This window comes from Lathamus discolor, chromosome 4 (genome assembly GCF_037157495.1).
Source record: "Lathamus discolor isolate bLatDis1 chromosome 4, bLatDis1.hap1, whole genome shotgun sequence".
Classification (NCBI taxonomy): domain Eukaryota; kingdom Metazoa; phylum Chordata; class Aves; order Psittaciformes; family Psittacidae; genus Lathamus; species Lathamus discolor.
In genome coordinates, this window is record NC_088887.1 from 63,070,218 (window position 1) to 63,085,779 (window position 15,562).

The 15,562-nt window shown below is 41.4% G+C and overlaps 1 protein-coding gene across 1 annotated transcript in view; it reads right to left on the reverse strand.

Annotated features, from left to right (window-relative positions):
* Positions 1-11,008: 11,008 nt before the first annotated feature.
* The window catches only part of TGFBRAP1 (transforming growth factor beta receptor associated protein 1), a 36,391-nt gene continuing 31,837 nt past the window's right edge, over positions 11,009-15,562 (reverse strand). Inside the window, exon 12 of the mRNA XM_065677789.1 lies at positions 11,009-15,506. Within this exon, the coding sequence (XP_065533861.1) occupies positions 15,318-15,506 (189 nt within the window). The 3' untranslated portion in view covers positions 11,009-15,317. The remainder of the gene's footprint in view (positions 15,507-15,562) is intronic.

Here is a 15,562-nt window from a genome sequence, read left to right on the forward strand (position 1 = left end):
GCAAATACAACATCATACGTGTGTGTTGAACAGGCATTGACAAACCACATAGTGAGTATTTAAGCCAAACGTGAAACCCACCTTTATTAAAGAGCTGAACACCTTGTTTTAAACAGTTCGTAACGTCCCAAGTAAGGTGCAAAATCCTTCTGAAATGTCCCATGCAGCTACATGGATGTATGCACATAGACAAGCCTGCCTGCCTCTAGCTGACCCTTGTTGAAGTTCCCCACAAAACCCCATGGCCACAGAGCAGGCCACCGGTGCTTCCTGGAGTCTGCCCCCAGCCAGGTCTCCTGGAGGTGCTGGTGCAGGGAGGTCCCCACTTGCGCAGCTGAGGCTGATTACAGCTTCTGAGCAGCTCAGAAATGAGCCACAAACTCATACCGGAGCTGTGGGAAACCTCACTTGAAATCCTCCTCCTCTGGCCTTTTGAGTTTATAGAATCTTAGAATCACAGAATGGTTTGGGTTGGAAGGGATCTTCAAGCTCATCCAGTCCCACCCCGCCCTGCCATGGGCAGGGACACCTTCCACTAGATCAGGTTGCTCAAAACCCCATCCAGCCTGGCCTTAAAGACTGCCAGGGATGGGGCAGCCACAGCTTCTCTGGGCACCCTGTGCCAGTGCCTCACCACACTAAATCTCCCCTCTTTCAGCTTAAAGCCATTCCCCCTTGTCCTGTCACTACATGCCCTTGTAAAAAGTCCCTCTCCACCTTTCTTGTAGGCCCCTTTAGGTACTGGAAGATTGTTATAAGGTGCCTGCTCATATTTCTCAGTAGAAGCAGGTCTCCTCAGTTACAAATTCATTTTGCTAGTTACCTTTAATGCAATTATTTATTACAGGCCAAAAAATGAATACTCAAAAAAAAGCATCTTTTCCCCTTTGCTCTATTGCCCTAATGCAGGTTGAATCTCTCAGTTAAACCTAGCTAAAGATAGATATTAGAATAAAACTGTTTGGGTTTTTTTCATTCTATGTGTGCAGTCTCCACAGCTATTCTAGCAGACTTTTAAAGGTGGCATTTACTAAGAATTCTTCCTAATATTTTGACTGCTAACCATGTTTTTTCCCCTTAGAATAGCTTTTTTAATGGAACAATTCAGACAAAGCACTATCATCATATCATAATGTACTGTGACAAGAACTGTTCAGCTTTATGTTTTGGCACTTAATATATTCTCAGCTCTTCACTGTGTCTGGAAAGGGTGACTTTCATTGTAGAGAAGTAGCTGGAAAAAAATCTGTAGTAAGAGATCCAGGACAAATTGTAGCAAATCTTCTCTTGCTCTTTTACAATTGTTTTACAATTGTTTTTAACCTGCGTGTGCTTCTATCTGGCATCTTCCAACAGAAGTAGCAGGCACCAGCTGAAGACTCCTGTGATTCACAACTTTAAAGTTTCCATAGGCGTTCCAAGATTAAGTAGAGATCACCTTTGTCCTTGAAAGTGGGGACCAACCAGCTCGCACAGAAACCCCAAATATACAGAAGCTATGGCTCAGAGGGATTTTGGTTGTTTGCTTCCAGAAACTTAATTGTGGTATTGTCTGAATAGGAGCTACATTGCTTGGATATATGTCGCAAATAAGGAACCTGTACAAGTAAAGAATACCCTGAATTTTCAAGTGGTGATGCAAAGCTGTCTATAGGGCTCAGTAGAAATTGTAAAAGCATTTCTCTGCAGCTAAAGGACTTGGAAATAATTCAAAATATACTTTTTCTGCTATAGAAACTTGTTCCTCTTGCCACATATTTTCGTTGTCGTTCCAGTTGAGACTTTCTGCTGCAGTGATCCTTACAGGAAGCATTCCCAAAAGGTCTGAAACCTTTCAGATCTTATTGCTTATACGTTTTCTTTTCTTGACAGAACAATATGAAATAGCTGACCTTGCCCAGAGCAATATCATTAAAGCTAAACAAGACAACACTTGTACTGTGTCTTGGTCAGGAGCTGTCTAAAGCACTTTCTGAGTTCTTGTGGAACAAGAAAAGAAATTACAGGCAATTGAAATACATATGATGACAGCCAAATAATGTTTCTTATTTTAACATGAATTCATGGGTATAGTAATACACATGTTTAAAATGAAGAAATTGGGTGGTTTACGGCTCAGAAGCTCATCTTGAAACTTTTAATCATACAGTAAATGAAACTCAGATATTTTGAAGAGCCTTTGTTTGAGGATCCACTAACATGCTCTGGGCTAACATCTGTGTTTTATCAGATGGCCAGCGGAGGTACGTCAGGATGTTTTATCCCTCATGTCAAATGTTGGAGAGCAGACACAGCCCTACTGACATTAGCTACCAACTAGCGACTACACTTCAATCAGAGTGAACAGAGAGCCCATAAGGGCTAGGAAAGGCCAGTGGGGAAGGGGACTGCACGGCACTTTCTGGACTGAACACAAGAAGACAAAAATGAATTTTTGTTAGGCAATAAATCTCTTCCTTCTTTTCTTTGCTCGTGAAGGAACTTGGCACATCTTAGATGTAGGTCCCACTCATGCAGCCTTTGCGTCCACATGCTTAATTGGGCAAATATTTTAAAGTCATTGCTCTCTTCACCTTTTTCTCCCCAGCGCCCGAATCAGTGCTTCCGGGGCTCACGCAAGCACTGCTTCTGTCACAATGCTTGTGCCATCCAGTGACAGTGCATTCCAACTCCCAGTTTAAGGAGTGAGATGCTTCAACCTGTTCACAAAACCATGCAAACAGCATGGGCAATACCCTACTTTGGGCAGAGTTTTCCTTGCCTACCCATTAGCTAGGTGTAGGTCTTTTATTTCGAGGAATAGGAATACCTTTGTGCTTGCACAGGCTGGGTAGAGCTGAGGAAGGCGAATAGCCTCATAAACAGGATTATTCTCCTTTCTGGATCACCTTTTCCCATGATGTACTGGCTGTTACGCATTTTTCCCTCACCACCAGAGCTTTACTATGCTAGAGTGCCATTCACAGCACCCTTCCCATCCTGGAGATTGTAGTCAACACAGATGGCTCTTTGTCGCTAACTATATGTGAGTGCTAAATTGAATGTGAGCTCTTGTCTAATATTTAACAAAGAACACTGAGTTAATGACTAAATTTTCATTATTGCAGGACGCTTTTAGTACCAAAAGGTTAAGTGGTTCATTTGAATATTGCCCGAGTATCTTTGCCCTGTCAGGGTTGTTTTTTTCCTCCTAATTTGCTATTGTTGTGATCATGCCTGACAAGTGGTGGGTAAAAGCAGAGGCAGGTTATGGGACTCTGTTTCCATGACATAAATTCACTGGTATTTAGCAAGCTGGATTTTACTTGGCTGAGCATTTAATTTGCATGGACCCTTATTCAGGGTGAAAAGATGGTTTTGAGCATAGGCTTTTTTTCTGCTGGGAATTATTTGCATCAGAGGGAAAGGGATTGGGGGTAGGAAGTGACAGAAAAGCAGACAAAGCAAATGGAGCTAGGAAAGGTTACCAGAGCTACGAGAAGAGACTTGCTATGCATTCACACAGGTAGAGGAGTAGGCTTAGGAATTACTACATATAAAATTGCAGTGGTGTAAAGCACCATGGAATCAATTTTCTGCTACACTGACATTAATGATATAAACTGCTTGTGACATGTGCTCATAAAAATGGAAAAATATATATTTCTGAGACAAAAACCCCTCCATAATACTTTGGTTATGCTGAACTCTGTTCTTTTAACAAGCTTTGTCAGTGAAAAGCAGATTTCTAGTAAACTACTTCACATCTTTTTCGCTTTAGTTTGTAGGGAAGGGGAACCCACCCCATCAGGCTTTGCTGCTTTCCAAGATGGGAGCAGTTTGTGAAGTTGGCTTCTGAACCTTGCAGATAAAACATGGCTGCTGCAATTAATCAGCCTTTCTTTTTCTGCATTGCCACGGTAGTGACTTTGCCACCCTACGGCAGAGTGTAACGCTAAATGTTCACCTGTGGCTTTATAGCACTGGGCATTTTTAGCACAACTGCTTCTCAGGTCTGGGTGCTCCAGTTGTCTTTTGAATAGATTTGGATAATTTCTCTTCTGAATCTTCAATTCAGAATCTCTTCTGCTTGCGATTAATGATAACCCTCTATAGCTTCACCTCTCTGGAAGAGAGATCCAGCTTAGTACAGCAATGCTGTACTAAGAGAAAAAGCAATCAGAGAGGCTTTGCTTTCAACTAGTTCATTATTACAGTTTCTGTATCAACCCTTTAAACTGGGCAAGTTTCTTTCATCTAAATGCCTTTTAAAGCTCTAAAAGTTGAACAAACCCTTGGAAGCCACTAACACTTTCCTTGTGCGAAGGTAGACTCTGAGCTTTGCAATGTGACACACTCCTTAACCTTAAACTCACTGAAAACAGGGAATTTTGCAGTGCTGAATCGCTATGTATAGTTACTTACTGTAATCTAGTTCCATAAATTTACCTTTCTGGGATCTGAATCAATGCAATGCCCTTCCCAGAGTTTTTCTGTTTTGAAAGTCCCCTACTTCTGCCTTGCTGTAAATGTTGCTTTCTGCCACTTCTGGGTGTACCTGAAGTTTGCTAAATCTCTGAATTTTGGCTGCTTCCACACCTAGAATGTTGATAAAATAAACTCCAAATCTTAAAAAGAAAGTTAAAGGACTGATGTGCCAGTGCAATTCACTTTCAAAACCAAACCAAATGGACTACTTCGGCTGAACACTTGTGACAGCAGAGGTTTCTAATGAAGAGTGTAAAAGGTGTGAACATCCAGCACAGACACAGCTTGTTTCGTCCAGGCAAGAGACGTATGAATCACCTGTTCAAGACAGATAAAACTTGCTCCTCAAGACAGCTTTCAACTTATAAGTAACTGTCAAAGAACAGTGGGGAAAATGTCCTAATGTGAGTTATTATCAGGGGAAAAGGGGTCTCAAGACAGTGCTGTGAAACATACCTTCTATGTGAATACCTTCAGTGGTAGCCTGGGATGGATTTGGCTTCTCCAGTGCTAAAATTGCAGGTTCTCAACTTTTCTGCCAGCAAAGGGCTACAGCTCCAGGTCCACTTATGTTTTCTTTCTCAGCTTCAATGACTGCAGAGATGCAATAGCCATTATATGTGGCGGGTGCCACGCATTTTCAAGGTGTTAAAACTGTCATATAATGACTTTTCCACCCCAGTTTTGCTGTGGCATGCGTTGGGTTCATAAGGTATTGTGAATACAGAAAGCCTTGTCCTTGCCTGCGTAGAAGCTCATAGGAACTGCCAGCATCTCCACCCCATTCTCCAGAACAAACACAGCACTAGCTGCCTAACAGCCTCTCACAAAGCCCAGGGGCTTGTGAGTGATGACCCCCCTCATCTCTCAGAGAGTTGGGGGAGATACACTGGCTGGCTAACACTGCACCCCACAGCAGGTCAAGTCTCCGTCACATTCTGAAGAACTAAAAGCATTTTGGTCAGTAATTGGCTGTACAGGCCTAAATCCCAAACTTATCCAACATAAATGCAGCAAGCTGCCTCAAACTGCTAACCTCAGGGTAAAGACAACATAGAATGGTTTGGGTTGGAAGAGACACACAAAGCTCATCTAGTTCCAATGCCCCTGCCATGGGCAGGGACACCTTCTATTACCAGATTATTCAAAGCCCCATCCCATATCCTTATTTTCATGCTCATCATGACCCTGCTAATTGTTTTTGCAAGAAGGAAACTGAAAGAGGTCAGTGACGAAGTGAAGCTGTCATGTCAGTGCTCACAAGGCTGGCTAGCACTCCTTTGCCTACCGTTTTCAACACTGCAGTCATGCTTAGTTTTCCACAGACACATGTCTAGCTGTAACCCACCGAGTTTTGTCTCTGACCATATGCTTCTCCCTTTTAAGCACAGCATTTCCTATAGGAGCTGTGCCTAGTGCCTGTTTCTAATCACCCTGTTTCAGTGGTCTTCCCTGGTAGCAGCCGTGGACTGGGCTCCTGTAGGCAATGGTGCTACCTGGTGCTCTCAGGGCAGGGCTAGCCAGGCTGGCAGGTACCAGGTATTGCCTTCGCTGCTGTGCTGCCAGACTAGCACCCTGCTTCCTCACTAGCTTCAGCAGATGTGCATGATTAATGGATTATTTACCTTTTGCTGCCTGATTATTATCTTTTCTGCATCTAACCTTTTCACTTTTACAAATTTATTTTGACTTTGAAATTCTGGGGATTCCACATATAACCTTTATGTTTATTGGTGAAGCCGCTATTATTAGCCTGTTTTTCCCCCTTTCTAATTCTAGAGCTTAATTATATTTTTCCTTCTGCCTTTTGGTACAGGTGCAGTAATTAAATGGCATTAAGTCTGTTTCACAATCATTAAGTAGGCTTGTTATTGTCCTTTTTGTATATATTTGAAGTTGTGAATAAGTCACCTCCCTGATGAATCTGCCGAGTAAAAACTTTGACATGCCACTGAGGGTGATGCCATGGTTGCACAAAGAAATGTCTGGAGTTGGGTTTAGTCCCTGACCCTTTCCAGCAACTACCCAAGAGAGGCTGGAGGGAAAAGAGATCCACTGTGTTTGAGAGTGCAGGATAAGACTTGCAGGTGGCATATGCTGAGGAGAGGAGGTGAGAAGAGCAGCAGGACAGAGATTTCATTTGACTCTTAAGGGGACCTTCCCAAAGCCCCAGGGCATGTGAGGGCACCTTCAGCCAGAAAGGTTCTAAGAGCTGGGTGGGCAGTGGGTGATACTTGCATCACCGTTTTCTTCCCCCCTCTGTCTTTCCTCTTTTTTCACCTTGGCTTTTGTTCCTTTCCCCATTCTGCCAGCCCCCTCCAGCATTGTCTCTGGATTTTTTAATGCCATTTCTGCAATAGGCCTGCTAAAGCACATTGTGCTGATTCCTTCCTTAGTTTTCTAGTGGATACTGTGCTGGCTGTGTTTGGGATACAGTTATTTTTCTTCCTAGTAGCTTACAGTGCTGTTTTGGATTTAGACTGTGAACAATGTGGATTTAGTGCAGGAACAGTGCTGATAACGCACCCATGCTTTAGTTGTTGCTAAGTAGTGCTTAACCCAATCAAGGAGTTTTCAGTCTCATGCTCTGCCAGTGAGGAGGAGCATGGGAAGCCGAGAGGAAGCTGAGACAGGACACCTGACCCAAACTGGCCAAAGAGGTATTCCATACCACAGCACGTCATGCCCAGTATATAAATTGGGCAGAATCACCCAGAAGGGCAGACCACTGCTCAGGTCAGGCTGGGTGCTGGTCGGTGGGTGGTAAGCAATTGTATTGTGCATCACTTGGGGTTCTTGGGTTTTATTTCTTTTTGTTGTCTCTGTTTTCAATAGAATCATTATTATATTAGATTTTATTTAGGTTATTAAACTGTTCCTATCTCAACCCATGGGTTTTTTACCTTTCTTTTCCGATCCTCCTCCCCATCCCACCTGGGGCTGGGGGGCAGCGAGTGAGCGGCTGAGTGGTACTGAGTTATCAGCAAGAGCACCTCCACCATTGTTTCACTGGTAAATCACTACAGTATTTAAGGAGAAATGAGTTCCTCTTCTACCTTGGGTACAGTCCTCTTCCCTCAAGTATTACAAGGAACAGCAAAAAAGCATTCCCAGTGCTCCCACAGCAGGTGGACACTTGTGCAAAACAACAGCAGGTAATGATGCATAAAATGAGCACATCAAAGTTGCTAGGTGGTTTGTTTTTTTTTTGTTTTTTTTTTTTTTTTTTTTATGATTTCCATTGCTGGGACTACCTGGAAAAGACATTTTATAAGTTTTCTGTGATGGGTCTGACCCCACACTGCAGGGGGCACACAATGCTTGGGTACCATGTTTTACCAGACTTAGAGTATCTAGGTAAGACGTGAAAAAACATAGATAACGCTTATCTTTTCCTCCAGCTCCCACACCTTACCTCCACCACAGATGAAGGTCAGTCTGACGAAACTGAGCAACTCACAGCCTGCAAAATTTGTTGCCCAAAACTAGCCTGAACTTCACTCCCAAAATATTAGGTTAAAAAAACATAAAACAAAATAAAGGTTTTCTTCTTCAGGACAATGCCATGAAATGAAGAGAACTGCCCAAACAGGTTGGGCAGCTTTAGTGTTTCGATGTTATGTTGGTGACATGAAAGAAATGAGAAAGCTCAGCTCTAGTTGTCACCTCTATTAGTGAACAATACTGGCTATTCTGTCTGCCAGGGTTTTAGACTAAATCCAGAGGGCCTTGGACATAAGAAATGAGGAACAGCCCAGCTCTCCGCACAGTTGCCAAATATCTATTGTGCTCTGGTTTGGGGTTTTGGAGATGAGGAAGGATGAAAATGAAGTTAAAGATACCTCCCAAATATTATTCCTGCAAAAATAGTTCAGCAAGTAAGCACTGTCAGTCCTCAACTGCTTGCAAACCTTCAAAGCACTCTCCCTGCCCAACCCCTGAGCTCTTTCCATTTTAAAATTGTTCTCGCCCATTATTTCCTGAAGCCCGGTTTTCGCATTCAGAGCCCTCTTGATGCTTTTCAGGGTATTTGCTTTGAAAAAGGCCTTGGCAGATCTTTTTGGCTGCTTTTGAATTCCGTCATGGCATGGCTTCAATCAAGAAAATCTTTCCACAGGGAGGAAGGTTATCAGCACAAGTGATTATATGTACAAAACACTACACACACTCGTAAGTGACTTGATATCAGGGAGATGGGAAAACCCAAAGTGTAGGGTATGGAGGTATCATTCATGAATAGCAGCTTAACCGGAGACTTCTTCCTTCCTCTGGGATTGAGATCTCTTTAGTGTGTAGTTTTTAGTTTTGACCATCAGATTTCTGTGCCATTCAGTATTGCAGAATGAGCAACTGCTGACAGAAACACTCCTGGCATGTGGACTGGAGTATCTAGGGGAGAGGTACTGAGAAGCTGCTATTCAGAACAAGAGCTTTTGGGAAGGTTCTGAAGGAGGAACACTAAACCTGCTTGACAAGTCAGTGTGTCACAACAGGCCACAGAGACGCTTTGAAGTAAGACATGACAAGTTAAAACCTAAAGATGAATAAATGAGCACAGAAATGAAAACCTTCTTTCTGCTTTGCAAATACAAATCCCCAGTGCATAACAGTATTTAAAAAAGCAGATTCAAATCCACCCTGTGCTCCTCCCTCCCCATCTCCAACTGCTTGTGGTTCAAGTAGAAAAACCCATACTTCTATCAAACTCTGGCAGCTTTCTGGCATGAGTCTGCAGAGTAACCTTGTATATTACAGGGACTAAAGGGACTGAATCATCTTTGCATGCAGTGTGAGACTTCCAGGCAGATATAAAGAACTTGCATTTATTTGAATATACTTTACCAAGTCGGAGAAGCACCAAGCAGACACCCTTGAAGCTGTCATCAGTAGGTTGTTACTTTACAGAAATTCCCTGTTTATTCAGTCCTTCTGTAATAGCTGAGAAAAAACATGAACAATTTTTCCAAGACAGATGCACCTTTTAGCCCAGTCTTATGGATGCTTAAGCAGTACATTCCTGTGGCAAAGAGCTGACCTGAAGACACTGGGACCCTTCCCAATCTGATTTCAAGCTTGTCAGCACTGTCCAAAACAAGACAACTAACCTGACACAGGCTGACCCTGCTTCAAGTTGGGCTTGGACAATGCTGCCTCTGGAGAACCCAGCCAGCCTAAGTTCTTCTAAGGAAGGATTTTAACACACATTGGGATGGTCATATCCTACTCAATGCAAGTGCCACATTGACAAAGGCAGTATCTTCAGGGGGTTATTGGCAATTACAGGCCATGGTAATGTTGTTCATGACAGCTATTGGATTTTTAGGCACTATTAGTATCAGCCTCGTTACTTACTGAAAACCTACTGTGATCAGCTATTGGCTTTCTGTTGGCAACCCTGGCCTCTTTGACACTATGCTGTCCTGCAGCTATGGTTGCTGTAATGAAATGGACCTTCAGGGCTTATTCCTGCCAAAACTCAGCTATGCCTTATTGATTATTTGTCTTGGAAGGAGCTGCCATCTGGATGATTAACACGGACCATTTTCTAACCACTGTCTAGAGGGAAAACTAACTGAAATCCCACAGTGCCAAAGCCACAACTGTTGTTTTTTTCTTTCTTCCTTCTCTTTTTAATACTTTGTGTTGCCTTTCCTCCACCGCCTGCATGGATGGCTGGAGAAATGCAAACCAGGGCTCTCCAAGCCATCCTGCTGGCTGAGCTAAGGAAGTGATGCTTGTTGCAGTAATGTTTTTCATTCTTCTTAGCATCATGCTGCGCGCCAAGCTTTGCATCCCAAACACCCTTTGTAAGAGTGTCCTGAGCACCCCCAAATGTGCCCACAGCCATTTCTTCAGCCAAAGAAACAAACTTGACTTGGTAGGGCTGTAGAAACCCTGCCAAGTGAACATAGACCTGAACTTCAAACAAGAGCTCTTCCCTATAGCTCCCACTCTGTTGGATTTTTATCCTGCCAGTTCCCCAAGTACACAGTGCACAACCTGCCTTCAGTATCCAGAAGATGACCACAGCATTGCTAATGCTTATGATGCTTTCACCTCTGTCAAGTACCAGCCCATGCTCCCAAATCAACACCAGCCCTGTTTCACAGTCTTCCCCTCAAAATGTTTTAGTACTTCTGTTTGCATTGCTCCAGGATGTCCATGCACCCATCACTAATTAGACCTCTCATGTAACTGTCTGCTTTAAACATGGAGGGGATTGCATCAGCTGCAACAGGGGCAGATCAAGACTCAGATCTTTCAAATCTGGAACACAGCCACTGTAAATCTGTAAGACCCCAGATTCGGCCAAGGAAGAGGTAAAACAAAGTAAGACTTCTTCCCCAAGGTAAAATTCCTTAGTTCTTAAGCACACCTGTTTATCTCCATTAACATCCTGCACTTGCTTAATTCAGCCTTTCCATCTGACCACCTCTGTCAGTCACCCAAAGGGATCCTCTAATTACCACAAGAATCTTTCTCCTTCACTTGGCCATGCACATCCCAGGGTTTATACACCTAGGAATGAATGACAGAAACATAATTAAAAGATTTTTTTATTAAAAATCAACATATTTATACATTTGTACATTCCACATACTGCTGCATATGTTCACCAACAGAGCCATCAAGTCAGAAAGCATTAATGGTAAAAATTTCCATCTGAACAAATTTACTGCAGGGGAACTTCAGTTTTGTAATCAATCAGACATTACAGAATGTCATTAACTTCTTTTCCCTTTAAAAGTAGCAGCACATTTAATTATCAGTGTTCACAAGGCATAAGCCTAAAGTGTTTTACAGCAAGAGAAAAATTAATTAGTAAATACAGGCAAGAGGAGAAGAGCTCACAATGGAAATGTGTTCACTGCTGCCTATTATAAACAGCAGGATGTTAATAAAATGCTTAGAGCTGAATAGAGACTGCAGCAAATGGGGAAAAACAATAGAATAAAAGGTTACTTCTTGATACAATAGTATAAAGTATTTTTTAAATGTCATTCAGGATAAGAGTCCTGTAAAGCACAGGCATTGTTATAAAGATTTAGCAGTCTGGATAATGCTTTTGTGTTCAAACACATAATGAAGGTCTGGAAGAACATGTATACTCCATCCTTACTACCACCTTTCCACAGTTGACGCCAGTAGGGTTTCATGTAGTTGATGTAATAAAGCGACAATTTATTGAAGACAGATGTACTTAGGAGTCCACCCAGAACATTTAAACCCATGTCACTTACGTGCTCAAAGAGTGACATTTATTAGGTAAGAAAGGTTGGGAAGTTTTTTGAAACTGGAAGCAGGGGGAATCAAGAGAGAGGTTCTCATTGTAACCCAGACTCCAGTGCAGACCTGAGCCACCATGGTAAGGGCTGCGTAAAGAAGTCAGTTCAGAGGCTGCTCTGGTGCTCTCTGTGTAACAAAACCCAATTGCTTATTTTCTCCACTTTGAGTATTCTGGACAACTTTTTCTCATTAGTAATTTTCTTTTTTTGACTTAGAGAGTGGGAAAACTGCAAACCATGACATATACACAGCACAGGTAATTTTTATGTAAGGAAGTGTGGAGATATGAAAAGGATTTAACAAGTGCTTTTTGTATGTAACAGCAACTGTAATGGAGAATGCTAAAAAAGTCAGAGCTGCAGTAGTTCTGTAATTAGAGGTTACATGCCAAGGAAACATTCCTCAATATCTGCAAAAGCATGTGTGCGAGACTAATCTCATTTATCATGTCCTGAATCACAGACACTGTCCCATTAAAACAAAAAAAATCTGCACTACTGTTTTGTTTTTCACGCTTTTGAAGTTGGAGGAGCCTCTTATGGGGAGAAAAAAAATAAATATAAATTGAGAGATGAATTACAAACACAAATAATTTAGCAAGAGCTAAATTAAGAAGAAATAGTCTGTCAGAATCTCCTCTCTCTAAAGGCAGGTTTAAGACACATTTCCTAAATGAAGAGAAAGACTGCATCACGTTGGCACTTCCAGAACCCATTTAATTTCCAAACTATAAGGATGGTGAAAGAAAGATCCCTCTTTCCTGACTTTCCTCCTCTATGTATACAGTCAGCAATTAACAACTGGATTACCACTCATTCCCTCCTTGCTGCTGCAGCCATACAAAGAACTTACCCCAGTAGCAATGCTGTCCCAGGACTTCAGGTACATACAATGAGAAAGAGCAAACTGACAGTCCCTAAATGAAAGGAGGAATGAACTCAGGTTCTCCAATATGAGGTTCTCCTACCCAAAAGGCATGTTGTAATTGTCCTACCTTAGGAAATTTGAATGCAGAACTTTCATAAATTTCCTGGTGATAGAGTACGGCATACCATGTGCCACTCTGATGAAGGCTGATATCTCTTCTGGTCGAGTATCATCCTAATTGCTCAAGTGCTGCATGCACACTTGGAAGAGCATCTTCTATCTGCCACCATCCTGCTGAGCTCTTTGCTCTACCTCAGGCTCACATGTGGGCTTTATCTTTCGTTACCACAGGACTTCTGTATTAATTCATCCAAATGAATTCTAGTATGAAATGTAACAAAGAAATGGGTAACAATGCATGCCTCAAATGTCAATGTTTTTCCAGTCCACATTTCTGGTGGGCTAAAAGAATTAAATCCTCCAACTTTAACATCCTTTTGGTCATCTATGAGCGCAAGTATGCTACCTTGCATTGCTGTGATTTCTGTATGTTTTGTATGTACAGTTATTGTTACTGCAGGATTTGAGCCAAAGTACAAACCTGAAAAGTGTTGAATATTAATAAAGAACTGGCTAATCTTTTACAGATATACCTTTTCATGCAACAACAATTACAATGTTACGATGTGGCCTGGAATGGTATGATCTCTATTCTATTGCAACACTAGTTGACAAGATTAAGTTCATCACTACCTAGTGGCTAGAATTAGTCTTAATCATGAAGAGTGGTCTTTGGCTTAGTACCTCCTTATTAGACAGAAGAAGAGCAGACTGGGGATGCATGCAGCAAAAGAAAGCATTTCTACTGTATGCTATTGCACACAAAAGGCTTATCATATCTTTGTAAAAACACTTCCTCTCTATCAGGATTTTGAGGACAGGGGACTACAAATTTGTCTGTCATCATTGCCCACTGTATACACAAAGTCTGAAAACCATGAATACAATATACAGAAGAATTTTCTCATACAAGTGCCACAGGAGAATTTGTCTTTTTTGAAGGTGCATTTCACTAAACATTTCTTACACGTCTTAGTAGAAAGCACTAATACTCTTTACTTGGATTTTATGTGATTTTTTAAAACCCAACACAACAACTACGCTTTTCTACTTTCAAACTCAGTAAAGAGAACGATCCAAAGGTCTTTTGCTTCAACAAAAAAGTGGATATTTTTTTTCCCCTGGACGTAGTCTGGTTGCCCCTTCCTGGAGGCAGCACTATCCTTACAAAGCTGTTTCATAAGCCAACCTTTCTGTAACAGGAGACCTCTTCCAAAACTGCATCTAGAAGATACCTCGTTTTTCTGAAAGTCTCCACTCTGATTTGGAAAGCTGAAACAGGGAGCAACTGTACTAAGTCAACTGCATGCTATCAGTAACCTTGGTATTTATTAGAGCTTTGCAGGATTAGAATAAATGCTTTGACTTTGAAATACTTTTATTTAAAGTCATCATTTTTTAACCTCTCTTGTGGGAAGCTTTAAAATGGTTAAATAGCAATGTCAATACTTATCAGGGAAGTTAAAGTGGTTTTGTTGTTATTTGAAAAACTTCTGTTTACAGGATGTTTTGCAGAATATAATAAATCCAGTACCTCTCTGTAATACACCTTTGTAGATTTCTTCCCAATTATACTTTCTTTCCATTATTCTGATTGCACAAAGTCATCCACAAGTTATAAAAACCTGTTCGTGTGGAGTTCCCATCTGCCTAAGTCATGTTATAGCCAACATTTAGCACATAACCTGTACACTTATCTATCAGGCACATCTTTAGCCTCAAAAGAAACTCTAGAACGATATAAGATCAATTTATTCAACTGTATGTACAGTATATTTGCATATTAATAAATAAATCAATATTAAAGTTAAGGTCTCTTCCCCCATATAAAAGTGACTACAATCTGACCAGATAATCTGACCTCTTTTTATCTTCCAAGCACAGCTGTGTGACTGAGGCTATTAGTTTCCACTTTTTTTTTTTTACAGTAACTGTAGGAGTAGAAACCTAATGGGCCAGTGCTTACATTTAAATCCTATATAGCAGAGGAGAGAGGGGAAGTACTGAAAAGTGCATCAAAAGCCAACGATTTGTAGAGCAAAAATCAAGTTCATAATGTGATCCTGGGGAAGAGAATCCAGCCCAAAAGAGGATATGCTGCAGCGAATGTTATAACCAATGCACATTTTCGTCTTGATAGTAAGCTGCATGATGCCAGTTTTGTCACAATGTTCCAAGAATCCCAACTCCAATAGATGCCATCTCCACCTCTACAAACTTATCAACACCACGTTCAGTGCAAAGTGACATTTCTTAAAATAACTGTTTGCCTTGTCTCCGTAACATTCACCCTTATTGTGAAGGGAAGGCTCATTTTCTTTAACTGTTTATTACTATATACAGAAGAGCCTACATATGCACCTCTCCATTTCTGGTAGTGAATTTTCTTCTATCTACATTCATTAGAAATTAAAAAGATAAGTGGTGATAGTTCATATTTACTGGAAGTTTTCCCATTAACCCAAAGACTCGGTGTTCATCTTGATTTATACTTAAAGTAGCTGCACTTTGTTCTTTTTTCCAACCCACTTTCTATGGGGTGTAAGTCCTGGGAACCACTGGGACCAGAACATATTTCAAGTCTGATTGCTGGAGCTGGAAGAGTGATGAGTCATGTTTGAATTCGGATGTCTGTTTGTAGCACAGTGTGTGTGCACCATACCCCCATTTGGGTATCTTACAAAGACAGGCTCGCAGAAAGTATTTTGGCACACCTGACAGACCTTTTTGTCCGAAAGAAGAATTGGAGTTCCTCTTTGTTTAACCTAAAAAGGGAAAAAAATCCAAACATGAGTCTAACAAGAAAGGAAGGTAAATTATA